Source organism: Plenodomus lingam (assembly GCF_022343315.1).
Source record: "Plenodomus lingam strain CAN1 chromosome Unknown contig_11, whole genome shotgun sequence".
In the NCBI taxonomy this organism is placed as follows: domain Eukaryota; kingdom Fungi; phylum Ascomycota; class Dothideomycetes; order Pleosporales; family Leptosphaeriaceae; genus Plenodomus; species Plenodomus lingam.
Window position 1 is genome coordinate 405100 of NW_027093929.1, and position 15773 is coordinate 420872.

Here is a 15773-nt window from a genome sequence, read left to right on the forward strand (position 1 = left end):
ACAGTTGCATTGTTTCTTCAAACTGTGGTTGTGGTGTACACTGTAGTGATAGAGGCATAGAGGCTGACGTACCACAAGTGCTTTCCTGACATAGTTAGCCTGTCCTATAGCTCCGCCTATCGCCGACATGCCCGACCCGATCATCCCCATGCGTTACTACCACCCAGCCAACACCCAAAAGGTGCTCGCTCCCCCTCTCTTCTCACCCAATACCCCGCCATGGCACCCAATCGCATCGAACAAGAGGAAATCGAAAAATACTGGGAAATCTTCAGCTCCCTCAGTCAAGGCGGAACACATCTCAACGGGGCGCAAGCCGCGCCCGTACTCAAGAACTCGCATCTACGCGACGACCAACTGGAGCGGGTCTGGGATCTTGCCGACGTGGACAACGATGGCAATCTCGACTTTGAGGAGTTTTGCGTGGCCATGCGGCTCATCTTCGACTTGATCAATGGCATCAGCAGCGACGTGCCCAAGACGCTGCCCGACTGGCTGGTCCCGGAGAGCAAGGCGCATCTGGTGCAGGCGACGCGTGCCCTGACAGGCAGTGCCGCCGCGTTTGAAACCGTCGGGGACGAGGACGAGGACGAGAGCGTGGGACTCCGAGACGGGTTCGACTGGTACATGTCGCCGGGCGACAAGGCCAAGTACGAGGAAATCTACACTGCGAACCGCGACAGCCACGGCCACCTGACGTTTGAGTCGCTCGGCGCCCTCTTCGACTCGCTCGACAATGTGCCAGACTCGGATATCCGCTTCGCGTGGAACCTCGTGAACCCAAAGGCACGCGAGAGCGTCGGCAAAGACGCCGCCCTCGCCTTCCTCCACATCCTCAACCAACGCAGCGAAGGCTACCGCGTACCGCGCTCCGTGCCCCCAAGCCTCCGAGCCAGCTTCGAAAAAGCACACATCGACTACGACATTGACGCGCCGGCCAACAATCCAGCCGCCAGCCGCTGGGCCGCCAAAGCCGACGACACAACGGCCACGGGCCGCAAGGCCAAATTCGGCGACGCCTACCTCACCCGTCTCGGCGTGGGCGACCGCGCAGCAAACTACGGGGCCCGCGCAAAGGGCACCGATTTTGGCTCCCGCACCACCGAAGACTGGGAGCAAGTCCGGCTGCAGAAACAGCTGCGTGAGCTCGAGGCCAAGATTGCAGACGTGGAGAAGGAGGCGGAGAAGAAACGGCATGGTCGCAGTACAGATAGCAAGCCCGCGCTCGTCAAACGTGAACTCGAATTATTGCTTGATTATAAGCGTGGCGTGCTCAAGGGTTTGGATGATGACGACGCCGACGGTGGTGCGGCGGGGGCAGGGGGCGCGGTCAAGGGGCTTGCGGGTATTAGGGAGGATATTGAGACGGTGAGGGAGCAGGTGGATGGGCTGCAGGAGCATTTGGGTAGGAGGCGGGAAGTGTTGGAGGGGCTGAGGAGGGAGATTGAGGAGGAGAAGGCGCGGTGAGGGAGGCATGTGGTTGAGAGATGGGGATATTTCTGCACATCGACGTCGAGGTTAAAAGATGGAATAGATGGAATCAATCATGCACGGCTCCAACGGACAAGGAAGCGCGTCCCCTGGCTCGAGGACATTGGAGTTTCTCTCTACCAGTAGTATGCATGGTGAATATCAACACTATCAAACTTTCCCTCTCATCCGTCTTCCAAGTACGGCTCTTTCGCTGCATTTGTGTTTCCCGGTGACGAAACCGTGATCCTTGTTTGATGTGTCATGACAAGAACGAGTTGAGAGACTGGATTTCAGCTTCACGGCAAGGAAGAACCAGAAACTTGGACAGGTATGCGGCAGTGCAATATGGGTTTTGCTAGAAGACAGACTAAACGCTCATGATGCAATCAATACACGCCATGCAATGAAGTCAACATACACACAGAGAACACGCTAGACGTCTACTCCTCGTCACACACCCTGTGAAAGTCCTTGTGCGTCTCAGCCCCCTTGCCAATCAAGTCCTTGAAGCTGTGAAACGGGCAGCTGGCGCCCGGCCCATCCTGACAGTCGGGAATGGGTCTCGGCGCAGTATTAGCAAGGAAGCGTATATACTCGCCCGGCCCATCGCCGTGGACCGCACCGCGTTCGCACGTCATCTTCTCCATGCCCACGTGGCCGAGAAAGGGAATGAGGTCGCTCATCTTCCACGCGCGTGTCCAGTTGATGTGGTCCGTCGGGAATTGCTCGGCCGCATCTGAGCTGCTGTTGAACAGGCCGAGGGCGGTGGCGATGAAGGGGGGCACTTCGCGGTGCGTAAACGAGAGGAAGAAACGCTGCTTGTCTGGCCAGCCGTTGCCGGGGGTGCCGTGCTTGCTGATGTGCCGGAATAGTTTGGATTGCTCTGATAGCCAGGGGAAGCCGAGGTAGGGAGAGAGAGGATTCATGGGTCCAACCATGTATGCGTATTTGAGATCCCAGGCATATTCATAGGCCATCCATTCGGCATCTGTGAAGACTGCGCAGATGGGACTTCGCGTTCCCTTGATGGCGGATTCATAGCCGCAGAGCATTTGAAACCCAACAACGTCTGAAGGCTCGAGTGCAAAGGGTATGTGGGGGCCCAGACGATGTGCCACAGACTTTGCATACAGGTCGGTGATTTTGCTTTGTTGCTTTGTGCCAGGAGTTTTGGTGAAGGCCTTGCAGGATTTGTGCGGAATCAGGGATTCCATGCTGCCGTTTGTGTTTTGCGTCACACGAACAATCTCGACATCGTCTTCTTGAGGGAATGCCTTGATCATATTCGTAGCGGTGTCAAAAGTCCTGCTCTTCTTGTCCGCCAAAATACGTCTCGTGCCTGGTACGAGGTGGGGATAGCGTTGTAAAAAGTGCTTGCCGACTTGCTCTGCATCCACGGCGCCCGATGGGGTCAGGTTTTCCAGCTTGTCTTCCAAAATAGGTGACTGCCACTTCTCCATGAACGCCACGGGGCCAGACCATCCTTGTCTGTTTTGTTCCAACTTCCATAGGAAGGGCTTGATGTATTCTTCGTACTCGGCGTCGTTGGCGTAGATGGCACCGTGCCGGATGATGTAGGACGCTGCTGTCACATTACAGCCTTCGGGGGCTTTGTGGTCGAGGCCAAAGCCGACCGCGTCAAAGTAGGGTGATATACCAGGAAGATGAAGCAGGGGATCGAATGCGTAGTCCTGCGAGTGATCCTGGGGTTGCATCGGCTTCTGTGCGCCTGAGGAGAACAAGGCAGGCATGGCCGTGGCAGGCACCGCTAATATCCATGCGCAAGATAGCATAGTGAAGGATGCAAACAGTGCCATGCAAGTAAGTGGTGAGGCACCGTCTATTGACCCAGCGTGGAGCGATGATGGAAGAAGCACCAAGACGCGTTTTTTTTTGCGTGTTACCATTGTTTACTTGGTGACGTCAGGTCCAAATTGGCAAAGAAGGGCAGGTGCATTATCTTTAGCGCCCCAGCCTTATCGATCCCATCCCCTCTCGGCTAACGATGGATGAGAATGTTGGCGAGCGGGTCGTGACGTGAGTGTGGGAAACTGCATGGCTGTCCATCAGTAGTACAGGCGAAAAAGGATGGCAAAGTAACGAGTAGAGTATGTAGTAAGCTCGAATAGAATAATCAGTGATTCCTACTACACCATACACCATGCTCGAGGAACCACCGCACCCGGCCATCTGTCACCTCTTTACCCAGACACAGTTGCCCAGGTATAAACTCTTGGAGAGTTCAGTCGCTGGCAAGCTTGCATGGCATACCAATTGACTACGATGACAAAGTAGCCGCTTGCATACTCTTGAGCCCATCTCTCCGCTCTCCATTGTTCCCCCCTCTTGTCGCACTCTTCCCTCCACAAGCCGAGAGGAACGCCGATTCACCAAGACAGGTTGCACGGCACGGACTGCTTTCCGAATCAAGCGTTTTGCTGGCCGTCTTGGTGCTCAGCATATTTCCTCGCAGCTTCGCCATGGTGGCCAGCCTTATCTGTGCTCGAGAAGTCGCCTTGGACGAGTCGTGCAGCTGCTGGATGCAGCTCACCGAAGTAGTTGACGGGCAAAAATTGTCAAAGATGTTGGTTGTAGATGCTGAAATAGATCGCATCTCGAAGCGAGTGATCACGTCCTAATATATCAGTCGCCCCCAGTCGGGCCTTGCAGTCAGCCGAATGATCAAAGGATAGCTGTTGTCGACCACGAGAACGCGACAGAAAAGCAGGACACGCTGACATGGCGTGTGCATGTCCTAAGCCTGAACACGATCTCGTCGTCCGGACGCCACTGAAGACATCTTCTTGTCTGACGTGGACGGCAAAGAAGTGGTTCCGGACCCAGAGTAACGCTGCTGTCGAGAAGGGAAACGAGAGTCATACCAGTTGACATCAGAGAGTTGTAGCTTTCTGGCACGCTGGTTGCTGCGATTGCCACCGGCTTTGTCGAGACGCGGTTGCGCGTATGGATTCGGAGTCTTGTCCAGACCTTGAGAAGTTTCAGTACGCCGTCTATTGGTGTTGGGGGCAAGGGTCAAGGAAAACGGTAAATCACCATTGTCGTCGCCGTCATCTCGAGCTTCATTGTAGTTGAGAACGAGGCTTTTGATGCGCTGTTGTTCTTCCTTGTCGGCCTGCTGCTTGCTACGCATAGCTACGGCAAATGTCGAGTCTGAGGGCAAGTCAATGGATCGCGTCTGCGTTCGGTTGCCACGCTTGCTAAGGAGGGAGAACTTCATCGTGTGCGATGGCGCGACCGCAACAGGGACGGGCTCATTGGGCCCTTCCTCTGTATTCACGGCTACTTCTCGCGCACGGCGCATAGGCAGAGGGACATCGAAGACCGGCTTGCGTTCAAACTTTCGCGACTCGGCGCTCTCAGACATGAGCTTTGCGAGTTCGCGATCGAATTCGGCGTCAGCTTCAGGATCACGTTCGTCTTCCTGACGCGTCACAATGATCTGCTCCTCCTCTTCGTCTGATGAGCCTTGCTTTACGACTTCATCAGAATCGGAATCCTGTGGCAGTTTGTTAGTATCGGACATCTTAGGTGATGAGAAACACCTAGTACTCACGTCATCCTCCTCACCAGACGATTTATCTCCTTCGCCCTCGGGAAGTTCAACATCCTCGTCTTCAGGGCCGTCGAGCTCGTCGTCAGATGCAGATACATCGTCCTCATCAGCCTCCGCAGGCTTGTCGGTGGACGAAGTTTGATAATTTGACTTGACAGCCTCACTGAATGCTTGAGACGCTTCTTCGAGATTGGTAATCAGCTTCCAGTTTGGGCGCGTAAGATTGAAAGCGTCCTGGACGATGAACTCCACGTCCATCGGCAGCGCTTCTTTGGTGCAGACGTAGTACTGGAAGTAAGTCAAAAAGAAGTCGAGCTTCTTCTTGGCAGCTCCTTTGTCATAGTACATGCCGCAGGTCTCTAGTAGATTGCACACCAGGCGAATGCGAAAGTAGTCATCCGGCAAATCCAAGGGATTGTGCAGGCCCGGCCGGGCATAGCCGCCCTCCCAGCCATAGTTGAGCAGCTTGTACAGAGTGTCAAACACGAGGGGCGAATCGACTAGACGGTAAATGTATAGCTCGCCAAGGTACTTGACTTCTGCGATTCGTCGCTGGTTGAACTTGAAGTCGTTGAGTTCAAGGCCAAAGGTGATGGATTCGAGGAGATCGTCAATGACGGAGATGGCGAATTCCTGGTGGTGACGGAGGATCGTACCCAGTATGACGGCCAACAGGTGAATGTTGCTGTACTTGATCTTCCCCGGCTTGCTAAACACCTTGTGCAAAAGGTTGACAATGTCCTCTTCCTCCCAGTGCATCTTGCGGATTTGCCTGACCGTCTTGTCCAAGGTGCGACGAGTGAGATCCTGGTACATGATCTTGCGCAAGAACAGCTCAATGGGTGTGCGGTCCTTTTGCTCAATAGCGGCGCGCTCTGGTGGATTGACATAGTAGACGGCATTCTCAATCAGCATGCGCTCTTGCTGGCCAATGACTTGAGCGCTCTTCTTGCGCTGCAAAGTCTCCAAGAAGGAGGCCATGCGTGGAGATGTCTCTGGATTGCGGAGAAGATGGCGTCCGCAGTTTTCCAACAGATTACAAATGATTTCAATGTTCATTCGAGAGAAGTCATCCAAGCTAACCTTGAGGCAGTGAAAGATGACGTGCTCCGGCACAACACCGAATTTGGTCAATTCTGCGAGATATCGTACGTTCTGTGTTCGAACCTGGCCGAGAAAGTCCTTGGATTTGCGTCGCTGCAGGCTTCGGAATTCATCATCCAGATGGGCCACCAGACCCTGCGAGACATCGGGCATGTACTTGGCAAGCGTGGCGATGAGTCTGGAATAAAGGGGGAGCAAATCGGAACGTCCTTTGGGAATCTCTTGCACAGCCTTGATCAGGCGGTTGCGCGAAGCCTTGGAGTTGAGAAAGCAAAAGTCCATGGCCGTCTGATCAACGGCCTCCTTGGTGCTGAGTTCTGGGAGGCGCGCCAACAATGCATCCACTTGAGCTCCGACAGACTTGTTTGCAATCGCCATGGACTGATCATCCGCCTCCGTTGTTTTTGCTTCCGCTGCCGCATCTGCCGCGGCGTCCTTGTCGCTCGCCTCTGGCTTGGACTCTGCTTTCCTACCCACTTGGTCGTCGCCGTCACTCTTCTTTTTCTTGACTTCTTCGAGTAAGATGCCGGGAACGCGGTCTTTGAGGTCAATGAGGTTCTCGTAGAACCGGCGCTCCTCCTCGTCTTCCCAGATACCCGCTCCGTCACTCTGGCCGCGCAGGTATTCACCTGCCTTGATCAAGCCGATAGCGCCATTACCAGCATTCGCAGCACCGTCCTTTTCCTTCAAATCTGGCATTTCCACGCCCATGGCATCCGCCAGGACCTGGGCATTGGCCACTAGCCGTTCTTGGGCCTTCATTTGCTTTTCAAAGTTGGACTGGCGGTCCTCAAAGACCTCGCCTGACTTGACGTACGCTTCCGCATTCTTGCGGCTCTGCAGCGCGAGATACTTTTGATCGCGCAACAAGTGTGCCTTGACGTCTTCGAAGTAGCGCAAAAGGATGTTGCGGAAGCGCTGCTGGAGAGGAGGGGGGATGATGGGCGTGTCCTTGGGAAGCGTGTCTTCATCGTCGGCGCTCGAGGATTCGCCTGACTTGTCGCCCGTCGTGGTCGTGGTCCCGTCCTCGTGCACCGTCTTGCGGCCTTGTCGACTGGGCGTCTTCACACCCAAGATGTCCCAGGCAAACGCCTTGACGAAGATGACGACCAGCGGCAGGTTGGTGTGGTCGCGATCGTGTCCCAGCATGTCCTTGAGCACCTCGAGCGGGAACGGTTCGGCATCAGCGTTTTCGGCGCGCGACCTTGCCTTGGCCGATGATGGCTCGACCAGCTTGCCGCTGTCCTTGGTCTTGCCCGCCTCCTCGGGTCGAGCGACGTCGTCCAGACTGCGCAGCACGCCGACCAGCCAGAGCTCGGTGGCGACGCGCAACAGGATGCGCTGGCGGGCCAGACGCTCCTTTTCCTCGCGCTCACGGACATCTTGGGTCAAGGTCTTGAGGTGAGACTTGTCCGGTGTGGCGAGGCCCCGTCCCATGTACCAGCCCATGTATCCGGTGAACTCGGTGGGACCAAAGCGTTGGTGGAGGGCGCTGACGACTTCGACGCCGGCGGCGATTTCGGCGGGCGTCTTGAGCTTGCATAGGCCCTCGTAGCAGGCCGAGATGATCTCAGAGAGGTACTTGTGGAGGGATAGGGCGCGGACGTCGTGCAGGAGCTGGGCCTGGGCAGGCGCGCTGATGGCGGTGCGCAGGCGTTTGATAAACGCCGTGTTCTTCTTCATGGACGAGTCGAGGGAGGCCTGGACGGCGAAGACGTGCTGGTCGCCATTCCACACGCGGATGTTGAGCTCGCGAAGCTCGCCTGGGCCATCATGGTCAGCATACACATGCAATCCGCTTTTTCATTGCTGGCAGCCTGCTGCAACCCGGCTTACGTTTCCTCTGCCGCTCCATGGCGGCGGTGGTGGTGGTGGGAGTGGCGGCGGGGCGGCCACGGAGGAGGGGTGGCGGATGGCGGGCACAGTTGGATTATGAGCAGTGCACATGGAATATGGGGATTCTGTCGGGCGCTCGGGCGTGCATTTGTTTGGGCGGGGGCGGTTGTGGTTGGCGGTTGGCAGGCTCGCGACACAACCGACGAGCGTAGGGAAGGGGTAGGTAAGTATGGTAGTAGTGGGAGTGGCAGTGAGAGTGGCAGTGAGAGTGGCAGTGAGAGTAGCAGTAGCAGTAGCAGTAGCAGTCACAGTAGCAGTCGCAGTCGCAGTCGCAGTCGCAGTCGCAGCGGCAAAGCAGCGACGGCTGGCGGTGGTAATTCGGGCGAGGTGGTGGTGATGGTGGGGGGTTAGAGGTTGGGCGTGAAGTGTGGGTGCAGTTTTGAAGTTGCAAGCAGTCGGTCTGCAGGTACGGGCGGCGTCATAGCATTAGGCAGGTCGCCTACCCTATAGCTGATGCCTACTCTAGGTGATACTGCGCACATGATGCCTGCCCACTTACACATACATGTACCGGTACCTAGTGTAGGAACGAGAGTACAGTATGTACATGACTACTCTACCTACAACGGTACTCTACCGTGCCCCCTCGTCCACTTCACTCGAATGTGTCGAGGAGATGGGTGGTCAAGGTAGCGTACCATGGAATGGCGTGTCTGCGCTGCACTTGGCTCCCACTAGGATGAGTATCTAGTGATCTGGCTTCGGGTTCAAGAGGATGGCAGGAGAGAGAGAGATCAAGCTTGCAGTCTCCTGTCGAGTGTTTGGCCTAGATGTTCAGACTTGCCTGTGTAGTCATCTAGCCAAGGGTGGTATTGAAGCGAGAGGACCAACACAGTTGCCGTAAAGTACGTCTACCTAGCTCATGGCTTACTGTGTACCCATGTGCAGTTGTACCGGTATCAGGCGGGTGCGGGGTGCGGGGGATGGAGAATGGTATCGGGATAGACAGGTGAGTTGGATGAGTAGGTACAGCAGGTGGTCGTATGTACGGCGACATCTAGGCCGCTTGTGCTCGTCTACCAACCAGTCCATGTGGATGCCCGTGGCTGTGGGCGAGAAAGACGACGGGACTCTGTTTTCCTCTTCTTCTCTCGCTCCTTGTTCCCTCGCTCCCTCGCTCCCTCGCTCCCTCGCTCCCTGTTCGACCCCTGCAAACGCCAAGGCACTATCTGTCTCCTCCGCCAAGTTAATCCTCGCTTACAACCGTCTTACTGTATGTCGGAGAAAGAGACAGACATGGCGCAATCAGTGCTTATTTCTTTACTTCGGACGACCGATGACTGAGGGTAAATGCAGCTCGAGGCAAGCAGCCTTGTGAATAGGGAGTACAATACCCGGTCTATGCCTGTTGATAACAGCTACTCTACTCGACTGGATATACCCAAGCACATCGGAAACTTAGCCGTCCATCGGCTCCACGGCTGAGAGGGGAATGGTGCATGGCCATGATCCACTCGACTGGCTCCCAGCTTGCACCCACTCCTGATCACGTCCTCGCCCTGGGGGGGGGAGCCACCAACATTGGTCTTTTTAATTTTTTCTTCACGGCAACCTCCACGGGCCACTGTGCCCTTTCTCGTATTCTCTTCCCTTTCTTTCCAGTTTAGCGTGTCGCAAATGCAGCGGACAAGGCCCCCATCCCCCCCCCCTCTCTCTCTCTCTCTCTCTCTCTCTCGGACCCCTCAAAAAAAAAAGGGGGGGGGGGGGAGGGAATGGGTAAGGCAGCCATGGTAGGCTCTATACTTCTTTGAGCCAAGACTGACGGATAGCAACAGCCTTTGCCGTCGCCACTCTAACCCTACCCTACTCATGGGCCATCCACTGCATTGTCGGCCAGGATTGGCCCCCCATGAGCGAGCGAGTACTAGAAAAACCCCTGACTTTTGTTTTCCGAGCGTCTATTGTGCCTTGGCCAAAGGGAAAAAACGGAGTGGGCGGAGTGGGCGGCATGGGGACCTCAACCAAGGCGAACTCTTTTGTCACCATGATGCCATGCCATGCCATGCCATGCCATGCCATGCGCATGCAGGCTCCATGAATAGACACGCACAGAGGGCCCCGCCATGGTCCTTGTACTCTACCTATGCACCTATCCTATGTAACCGTGTCGTGAATAGATACGAGTGTACATGCTGTTAGTACAATCTCCAGCTCTTCCTATCCCTATCCGCCGCAGGTCCCAGTCCCAGTCTCAGTCCACCCGTCGCCTTCATCGTCCACTCCCACAACGACGGCTGCATTGGTTTCCACCATCCAAGTAGGACACGCGCGGGATGCTTCGAAACACGACCCCAACACGGGACGAGCAACTCGCAAACGCCCAGAGCCAGTTAGCCCCCAAAAATAACAGGCGAGAGCAAAGTCCACGCTGCTCGTTTACCATGACTACCCTAGTGGTATGTAGTAGTACTACGCTCCATAATAATTCTACCATCTACCCTACCAGACTGGGCAGACACAAGGGGGGGGGGACCAGTCGGCACGGGGCCAGAATTGGTTGGTCCTGCCCTTTCCCCCTCCCAGGCCCCCTGTGAGGATCGCGTGTGGGCGAGACATCGGGACAGCGCTCGCTCAATGTTTTCACGGTCCACCCTGGCTGGCCTTAGCGCTCCTCTGTTGCACTCTAGTCACTCACTCACTCACTCACTCTCTCTCTCTCTCTCTCTTTCTCTCGCACTTCCCTCTCCTCTCCCTCCAGGTGCTCCTGTCTCTATACTTCCTTGGAACTGCTCCCCCTTGCGTGCACATTGCACAATCATTTCTCCTCCACGAATGATTTGAATTGAGCCAGCTGTCTTTCGTTGTCCACCTCACAGAGGTCCCGCACATTCGTTTTACCTTCACCACCAACCCTCCATAGGGCCATAGCCACTTACCCTCGTTCTCCCCCTAAATCATCGGCCTTCCGTTTCCAGCAGCGTTTTCCTTTCAGCTTCTCTACCTATTCTGGAAATATCTTGGGTCGATTCTCTAGCCTCGTGCAACCTCTCGTGCCTTGTATCACCACCCCACCACAATCACAACGCACAGCAGCACACTCAGCCCGTCTCCTCGACAAACATCTACGGAGCCAGCGCTTAGCACTGTCCAAGGCCAACGCACACGCACAAGCAACTCCTGGAAAACACATCGAAAGAGCGATAGAGGGTCTGGTCCACTCTACACAGGCACATCACTCGCTTGGTACAAAACGGCTGGCCACTGCCCGAATCGGAGATAGAATACGCCATAATCCCGCCAGTTCGCTGGACGACTCCCACCACCACACACTCTCACTCGCACATTCGCCATGGTGTGGTCCGAGATGATGGGCATCTTCGCCCGAGCTGACGATTCCATACCAGACATTACTGACCCATGGCCAGTCAAAGACGTGAGTTGCCTGTCTATGCGACCATTTGTGTATACGCAGACTGACTGTTGCAGATTGTATATGTATCCATCGTCGGTACCCTCATGCTGGCTGCGCTCTTGGAATGGTTCCTCTGGGTCGCTGCTTTTCTGTACTGCATCGTCAAGGTTTTCCAGAAGGCCGATACCATCAGCATTCGCATCTTGTCCGTCTTCTTTGGTATCATGTTTTTCTGTCTTCGGTAAGCCATGGCCCACTCACTGCCTCCCTCCCTGTACATGAGGAGGCAGCTAACAGCGACAGTGCCATTTTCTTGCCCATCATGGTCGTTACCCTTCCGCTGCCCTCGCAGGTCGTCAAGTACTTTCCCCAGGACATGGTCGACTTTTTGCAGTGGTTTGCTTTCTGGTCTTTCGCCGGTCTATTGACCATTCCCTGGCTGTTTTGCGTCTATCAGCTTGTGACACACTCGGTCGGTCGGTCGCGCAGAATCAAGTCGGTTCTCGACGAGGCCTCTGCACCAAAGGTTGTCATCATCATGCCTTGCTACAAGGAAATCCCCGAAATTCTCCTTCGAACATGCGACTCGTTGGTCGACTGCGAATACCCTCCTTCTTGTCTGCACATCTTTCTGTCCTTTGACGGAGACCAGGAGGATGAATTGTACCTGAACACGATTGAGAAGCTCGGCGTTCCCCTTACCCTTGACTCCTACCCCAAATCCATTGATGTCATTTACCGTAGCTGTCGTATCACCGTTTCTCGATTTCCCCACGGCGGTAAACGCCACTGCCAGAAGCGGACCTTCAAGCTCATCGACAAAATCTACGCAGAGTACCTCAAGCGCAACGACAACCTTTTTGTCCTCTTCATTGACTCGGATTGTATTCTGGACAAGACGTGCATCCAGAACTTCATGTACGAAATGGAACTGAAGCCGGGTAGCAAGAAGAACATGTTGGCGCAAACCGGTGTCATCACCTCGACGACGGAAAAGAACTCGCTCATCACTCTACTTCAGGACATGGAATACGTCCATGGCCAACTGTTTGAGCGATCCGTCGAATCTGGCTGCGGCGCTGTCACTTGTTTGCCGGGTGCCTTGACCATGCTCCGTTTCTCCGCTTTCCGCAAAATGGCCAAGTATTATTTCGCCGACAAGGCTGAGCAGTGCGACGATCTCTTCGATTACGGAAAGTGTCATCTGGGCGAAGATCGCTGGCTTACTCATTTGTTCATGATCGGCGCAAAGGAACGATACCAGATTCAGATGAACACAGGAGCATTCTGCAAGACGGAAGCTGTCCAGACGTACCGATCGCTTCTGAAGCAGCGTCGCCGATGGTTTTTGGGTTTCATCACCAACGAAGTATGCATGTTGACAGACATTCGTCTCTGGAAGCGCTACCCAATTCTCCTCATTGTTCGCTTCATGCAAAACACCATCCGTACCACTGCCCTCCTCTTCTTCATCTTGGTCATCTCGTTGATTACGACTTCCCAAAAGGTTGCCAACCTCCCCGTCGGTTTCATCGCCATCTCCCTCGGGCTTAATTGGCTTCTCATGCTCTACTTTGGCGCCAAGCTCGGTCGTTACAAGATCATGTTGTACCCGCTCATGTTCATCGTGAACCCCTTCTTCAACTGGGTCTACATGGTCTATGGTATCTTCACTGCCGGACAGCGTACTTGGGGTGGTCCGCGTGCCGATGCTGGGTCGGCTGACACCAACAAGACACCCCAAGAGGCCATTGAGCATGCAGAAGCCACGGGAGACGATCTCAACGTCGTGCCAGAGACTTTCAAGGCTGCCGCTGAGGCTAACAAGCACCGCCCGGCCGCCATTCCCCTCCAGCCCTCGGACAATATCGATGGACGCTTCGCTCCCGCCGAGAGGCTACCCAACGGCTGGTACCAACAGGGCAACGACTCTGGTCTCACGCTACCCAACACGATGCCTCGCAACCCCAATGTTCCCAATATTCCTCTACATCCTCGCTCTTCCATGGACTCGTTTGTCTCGGGCACGTCTGCAAACAACTCCATTTACCTGCCACGCCGTGTCGAGAGTTTCATGGACCCAGAGGATGCTCGTATCTACCACAAGCAACAACAGACTCAGAAGCCTGCCGGTGGAGCCTACTTTGAGGAATCGCGACAGCCCGGACCTTATGAGATCAGCCAGGGCTCTGGAAAGTCTCCTTACCAGGAGTCTGTCGACTCACTACAGTCTGACGACTCGGTGTACATGTCCAAGGGTCCTCAAAGGCCTTCGCAGCAGCGCATGAACAGCGGCGAAAACCTGTCTGCAACCCGAACCCCTACTCAGAACTCACCTCTCTCCACCGAGTACGGCAACAGCCCACTGGAAGCGCCCAAGCAAGCGTACAGCCGAACCAACAGCGGCGGTGACCAACGCAGTGGACGCAGTCCCCTTGCTCGTCAAAGCTACATCAGGACCGCACCTGGCGAGAACATTGAGCTGCAAGCAGCCCAACAGGGCAGTTTAATGCGCGATGTCTCCCCTGCGCCACTGGGACAAAACCAGCCCTTGAGCCACGAGCGAAGTGAATCGACCGACTCGAAGAAGCGCAACAGGCTTAGCAAGGCACCGCCTTCCAGCCGCAAATGAATGATTCTTCGTTTGGCCTTGACAGTCCGTCCATGGCTTGCATGTGCCTTTTCTTTTTTTTATACACCACCAAAAGTCGATTATTAACGATGGATGGGACATACCCAGCAGCGTGCCTGGTTTCCTTTCCGCCCTTGCTGCGGGCATTGAATATTCGGCGTTCTCAAGCAACCGCAACCATCTTGAGCGACGTAAATGGTGTTTCATTGCTGTACATATACCACCACTAGCAAATTATCATCATGTCGGAAAGGCTTGGAACTCGCTCAAGGATGAAGTCGCACGATTTCTTGTTTGGGGATCACGACTGACGTCTGTCCCTTTACCTGGGCCTTTTGTTTTTCGTCCTTTTTTCCTCATTTTCCTCGCCACACGACCAATGTTTTTCGTAATCAACACTGACTTGGCGGAGATTCTGGGTGGCGCAGAGGATAGCGGAGTGGGCGTGGGAGACGGGCTTCCGAGGCGTATATCTGGATTCTGGAATCGGAGGACTATTTTGGAGCATATATATATGAGGAAGGTGGGGAGAGGGGAGACGGGGGTTTGCATAATGTTTTTTTAAACGAGTAGTTTGGATGAATACATGTCGGGACTACTTGGTTGTTGTATTTGAATTTGCGACGATGTGTTTGTATGTGGTGTGGTGTGTGGATGGTGAGAGTATGTATGTGGTTTACCGCCTAACCCTAGCCAACCCATCTATCAATTTCACCTCGTCTATCGTATCTTATCCGACTCATCTATTCCTCCGACAAAGACCTTGTATGAATGTGTCAGCACAACAATGTCCATGTCCATGTCTATGAGCATGAGCGTTGGCATCTCCCTGCCTACCTATCACTCCGTACATCTAAAATACATGCACGATCCATCCATGCCTCTCCTCCCTTGGAACAAAAGTCAGCAAAGGAAAGAAAACGGCACGTACTCGTCTAATACACCTTTTCTTCCTTTGCTGACTTTTTTTTTTGGGGGGGGGATGTGCTAGGGTTAGGTTGGGTTGGGGGTTGGGTTAGAGGTATGGTGGTGGCAGTAGTGATAGAGTGATAGTAATGGCAGTGCAAGGTGAGCAGGAGGTATAGTATATAAACATGGAGAGCATGGGTAGAGTGATGGGAGGCAAGTGTTTTGTTTTGTGATTTGATGGTTTATTATATTCAATCCGTGTTTTACAATCCGTTTGTCTTTTATACTCTGTATTTCCCCGCTCCCATCTCCCATGCCCAAACAATCTCCAGCCAAGGCCAACACCAAAGTCCAACACCAACCCACTCATTTGAAAATAAAAAAAAACCCCCACACGACCCCAAAACATCACCAACACACATCACACATCACACATTACAACACCCCATCCCAAATCCACCACGTAAAAGAACCAGCGCACAAAACAAAAGGGTAAGACGAGCGACGACCGTCTCCCATTAGATGAGAATACTATCGAGATAGTACCATCTCTCCACCCATCTCGAGTCGCATGATGATTATACAAGTAATTGCCATGTGGGTCAGTAGCAGTAGCAGCAGTAGCAGCAGCAGCCGCAATTGCATCCGCAGTATTCATAAACCCCGTAGAACTGAGGAAACCGCGTCCATCCCATGATGATGAAAAGAAAGAGAGAAAAGAAGAAAAAACACACCACCAGGCCATCATCTATCCTGCAACCCTCTGCTCGTCGCCCACACCCAAAACGCCTTCATCCGCGTGATTGAGAGACGCAAGAAAAGAAAAGAAAAAT

General features: G+C 54.3%; 4 protein-coding genes across 4 annotated transcripts; 2 read left to right on the top strand and 2 right to left on the bottom strand.

Annotated features, from left to right (window-relative positions):
* Positions 1 to 219: 219 nt before the first annotated feature.
* Positions 220 to 1467, top strand: END3 (endocytosis defective- protein; the record flags this gene model as incomplete). Its single annotated transcript, XM_003842766.2, has 1 exon — positions 220 to 1467. The coding sequence occupies one exon, from the start codon at positions 220 to 222 to the stop codon at positions 1465 to 1467; it is 1248 nt and encodes a 415-aa protein (XP_003842814.2).
* Positions 1468 to 1913: 446 nt separating this feature from the next.
* On the bottom strand, positions 1914 to 3290 carry IAQ61_000544 (uncharacterized protein; the record flags this gene model as incomplete). The annotated part of the gene is made up of 1 exon (XM_003842764.2): positions 1914 to 3290. The coding sequence occupies one exon, from the start codon at positions 3288 to 3290 to the stop codon at positions 1914 to 1916; it is 1377 nt and encodes a 458-aa protein (XP_003842812.2).
* A 938-nt stretch (positions 3291 to 4228) lies between these two features.
* IAQ61_000545 (uncharacterized protein) lies at positions 4229 to 8438 on the bottom strand (the record flags this gene model as incomplete). The annotated part of the gene is made up of 3 exons (XM_066094715.1): positions 7988 to 8438; positions 5048 to 7914; positions 4229 to 4990 (listed from the first exon to the last, which is right to left on the bottom strand). The coding sequence occupies exons 1-3, from the start codon at positions 8004 to 8006 to the stop codon at positions 4229 to 4231; spliced, it is 3648 nt and encodes a 1215-aa protein (XP_065955023.1). The 5' UTR covers positions 8007 to 8438.
* Positions 8439 to 10654: 2216 nt separating this feature from the next.
* IAQ61_000546 (uncharacterized protein) lies at positions 10655 to 14982 on the top strand. The gene is made up of 3 exons (XM_066094716.1): positions 10655 to 11420; positions 11474 to 11640; positions 11703 to 14982. The coding sequence occupies exons 1-3, from the start codon at positions 11337 to 11339 to the stop codon at positions 14029 to 14031; spliced, it is 2580 nt and encodes an 859-aa protein (XP_065955024.1). The 5' UTR covers positions 10655 to 11336; the 3' UTR covers positions 14032 to 14982.
* Positions 14983 to 15773: the final 791 nt, after the last annotated feature.

Coding starts and splice junctions, on each gene's coding strand:
- IAQ61_000546 (XM_066094716.1), top strand. CDS start 11,337: ATGGTGTGGTCCGAGATGATGGGCATCTTCGCCCGAGCTGACGATTCC. Junction 11,421..11,473: donor ACCCATGGCCAGTCAAAGAC/GTGAGTTGCCTG, acceptor TGACTGTTGCAG/ATTGTATATGTATCCATCGT. Junction 11,641..11,702: donor ATCATGTTTTTCTGTCTTCG/GTAAGCCATGGC, acceptor TAACAGCGACAG/TGCCATTTTCTTGCCCATCA.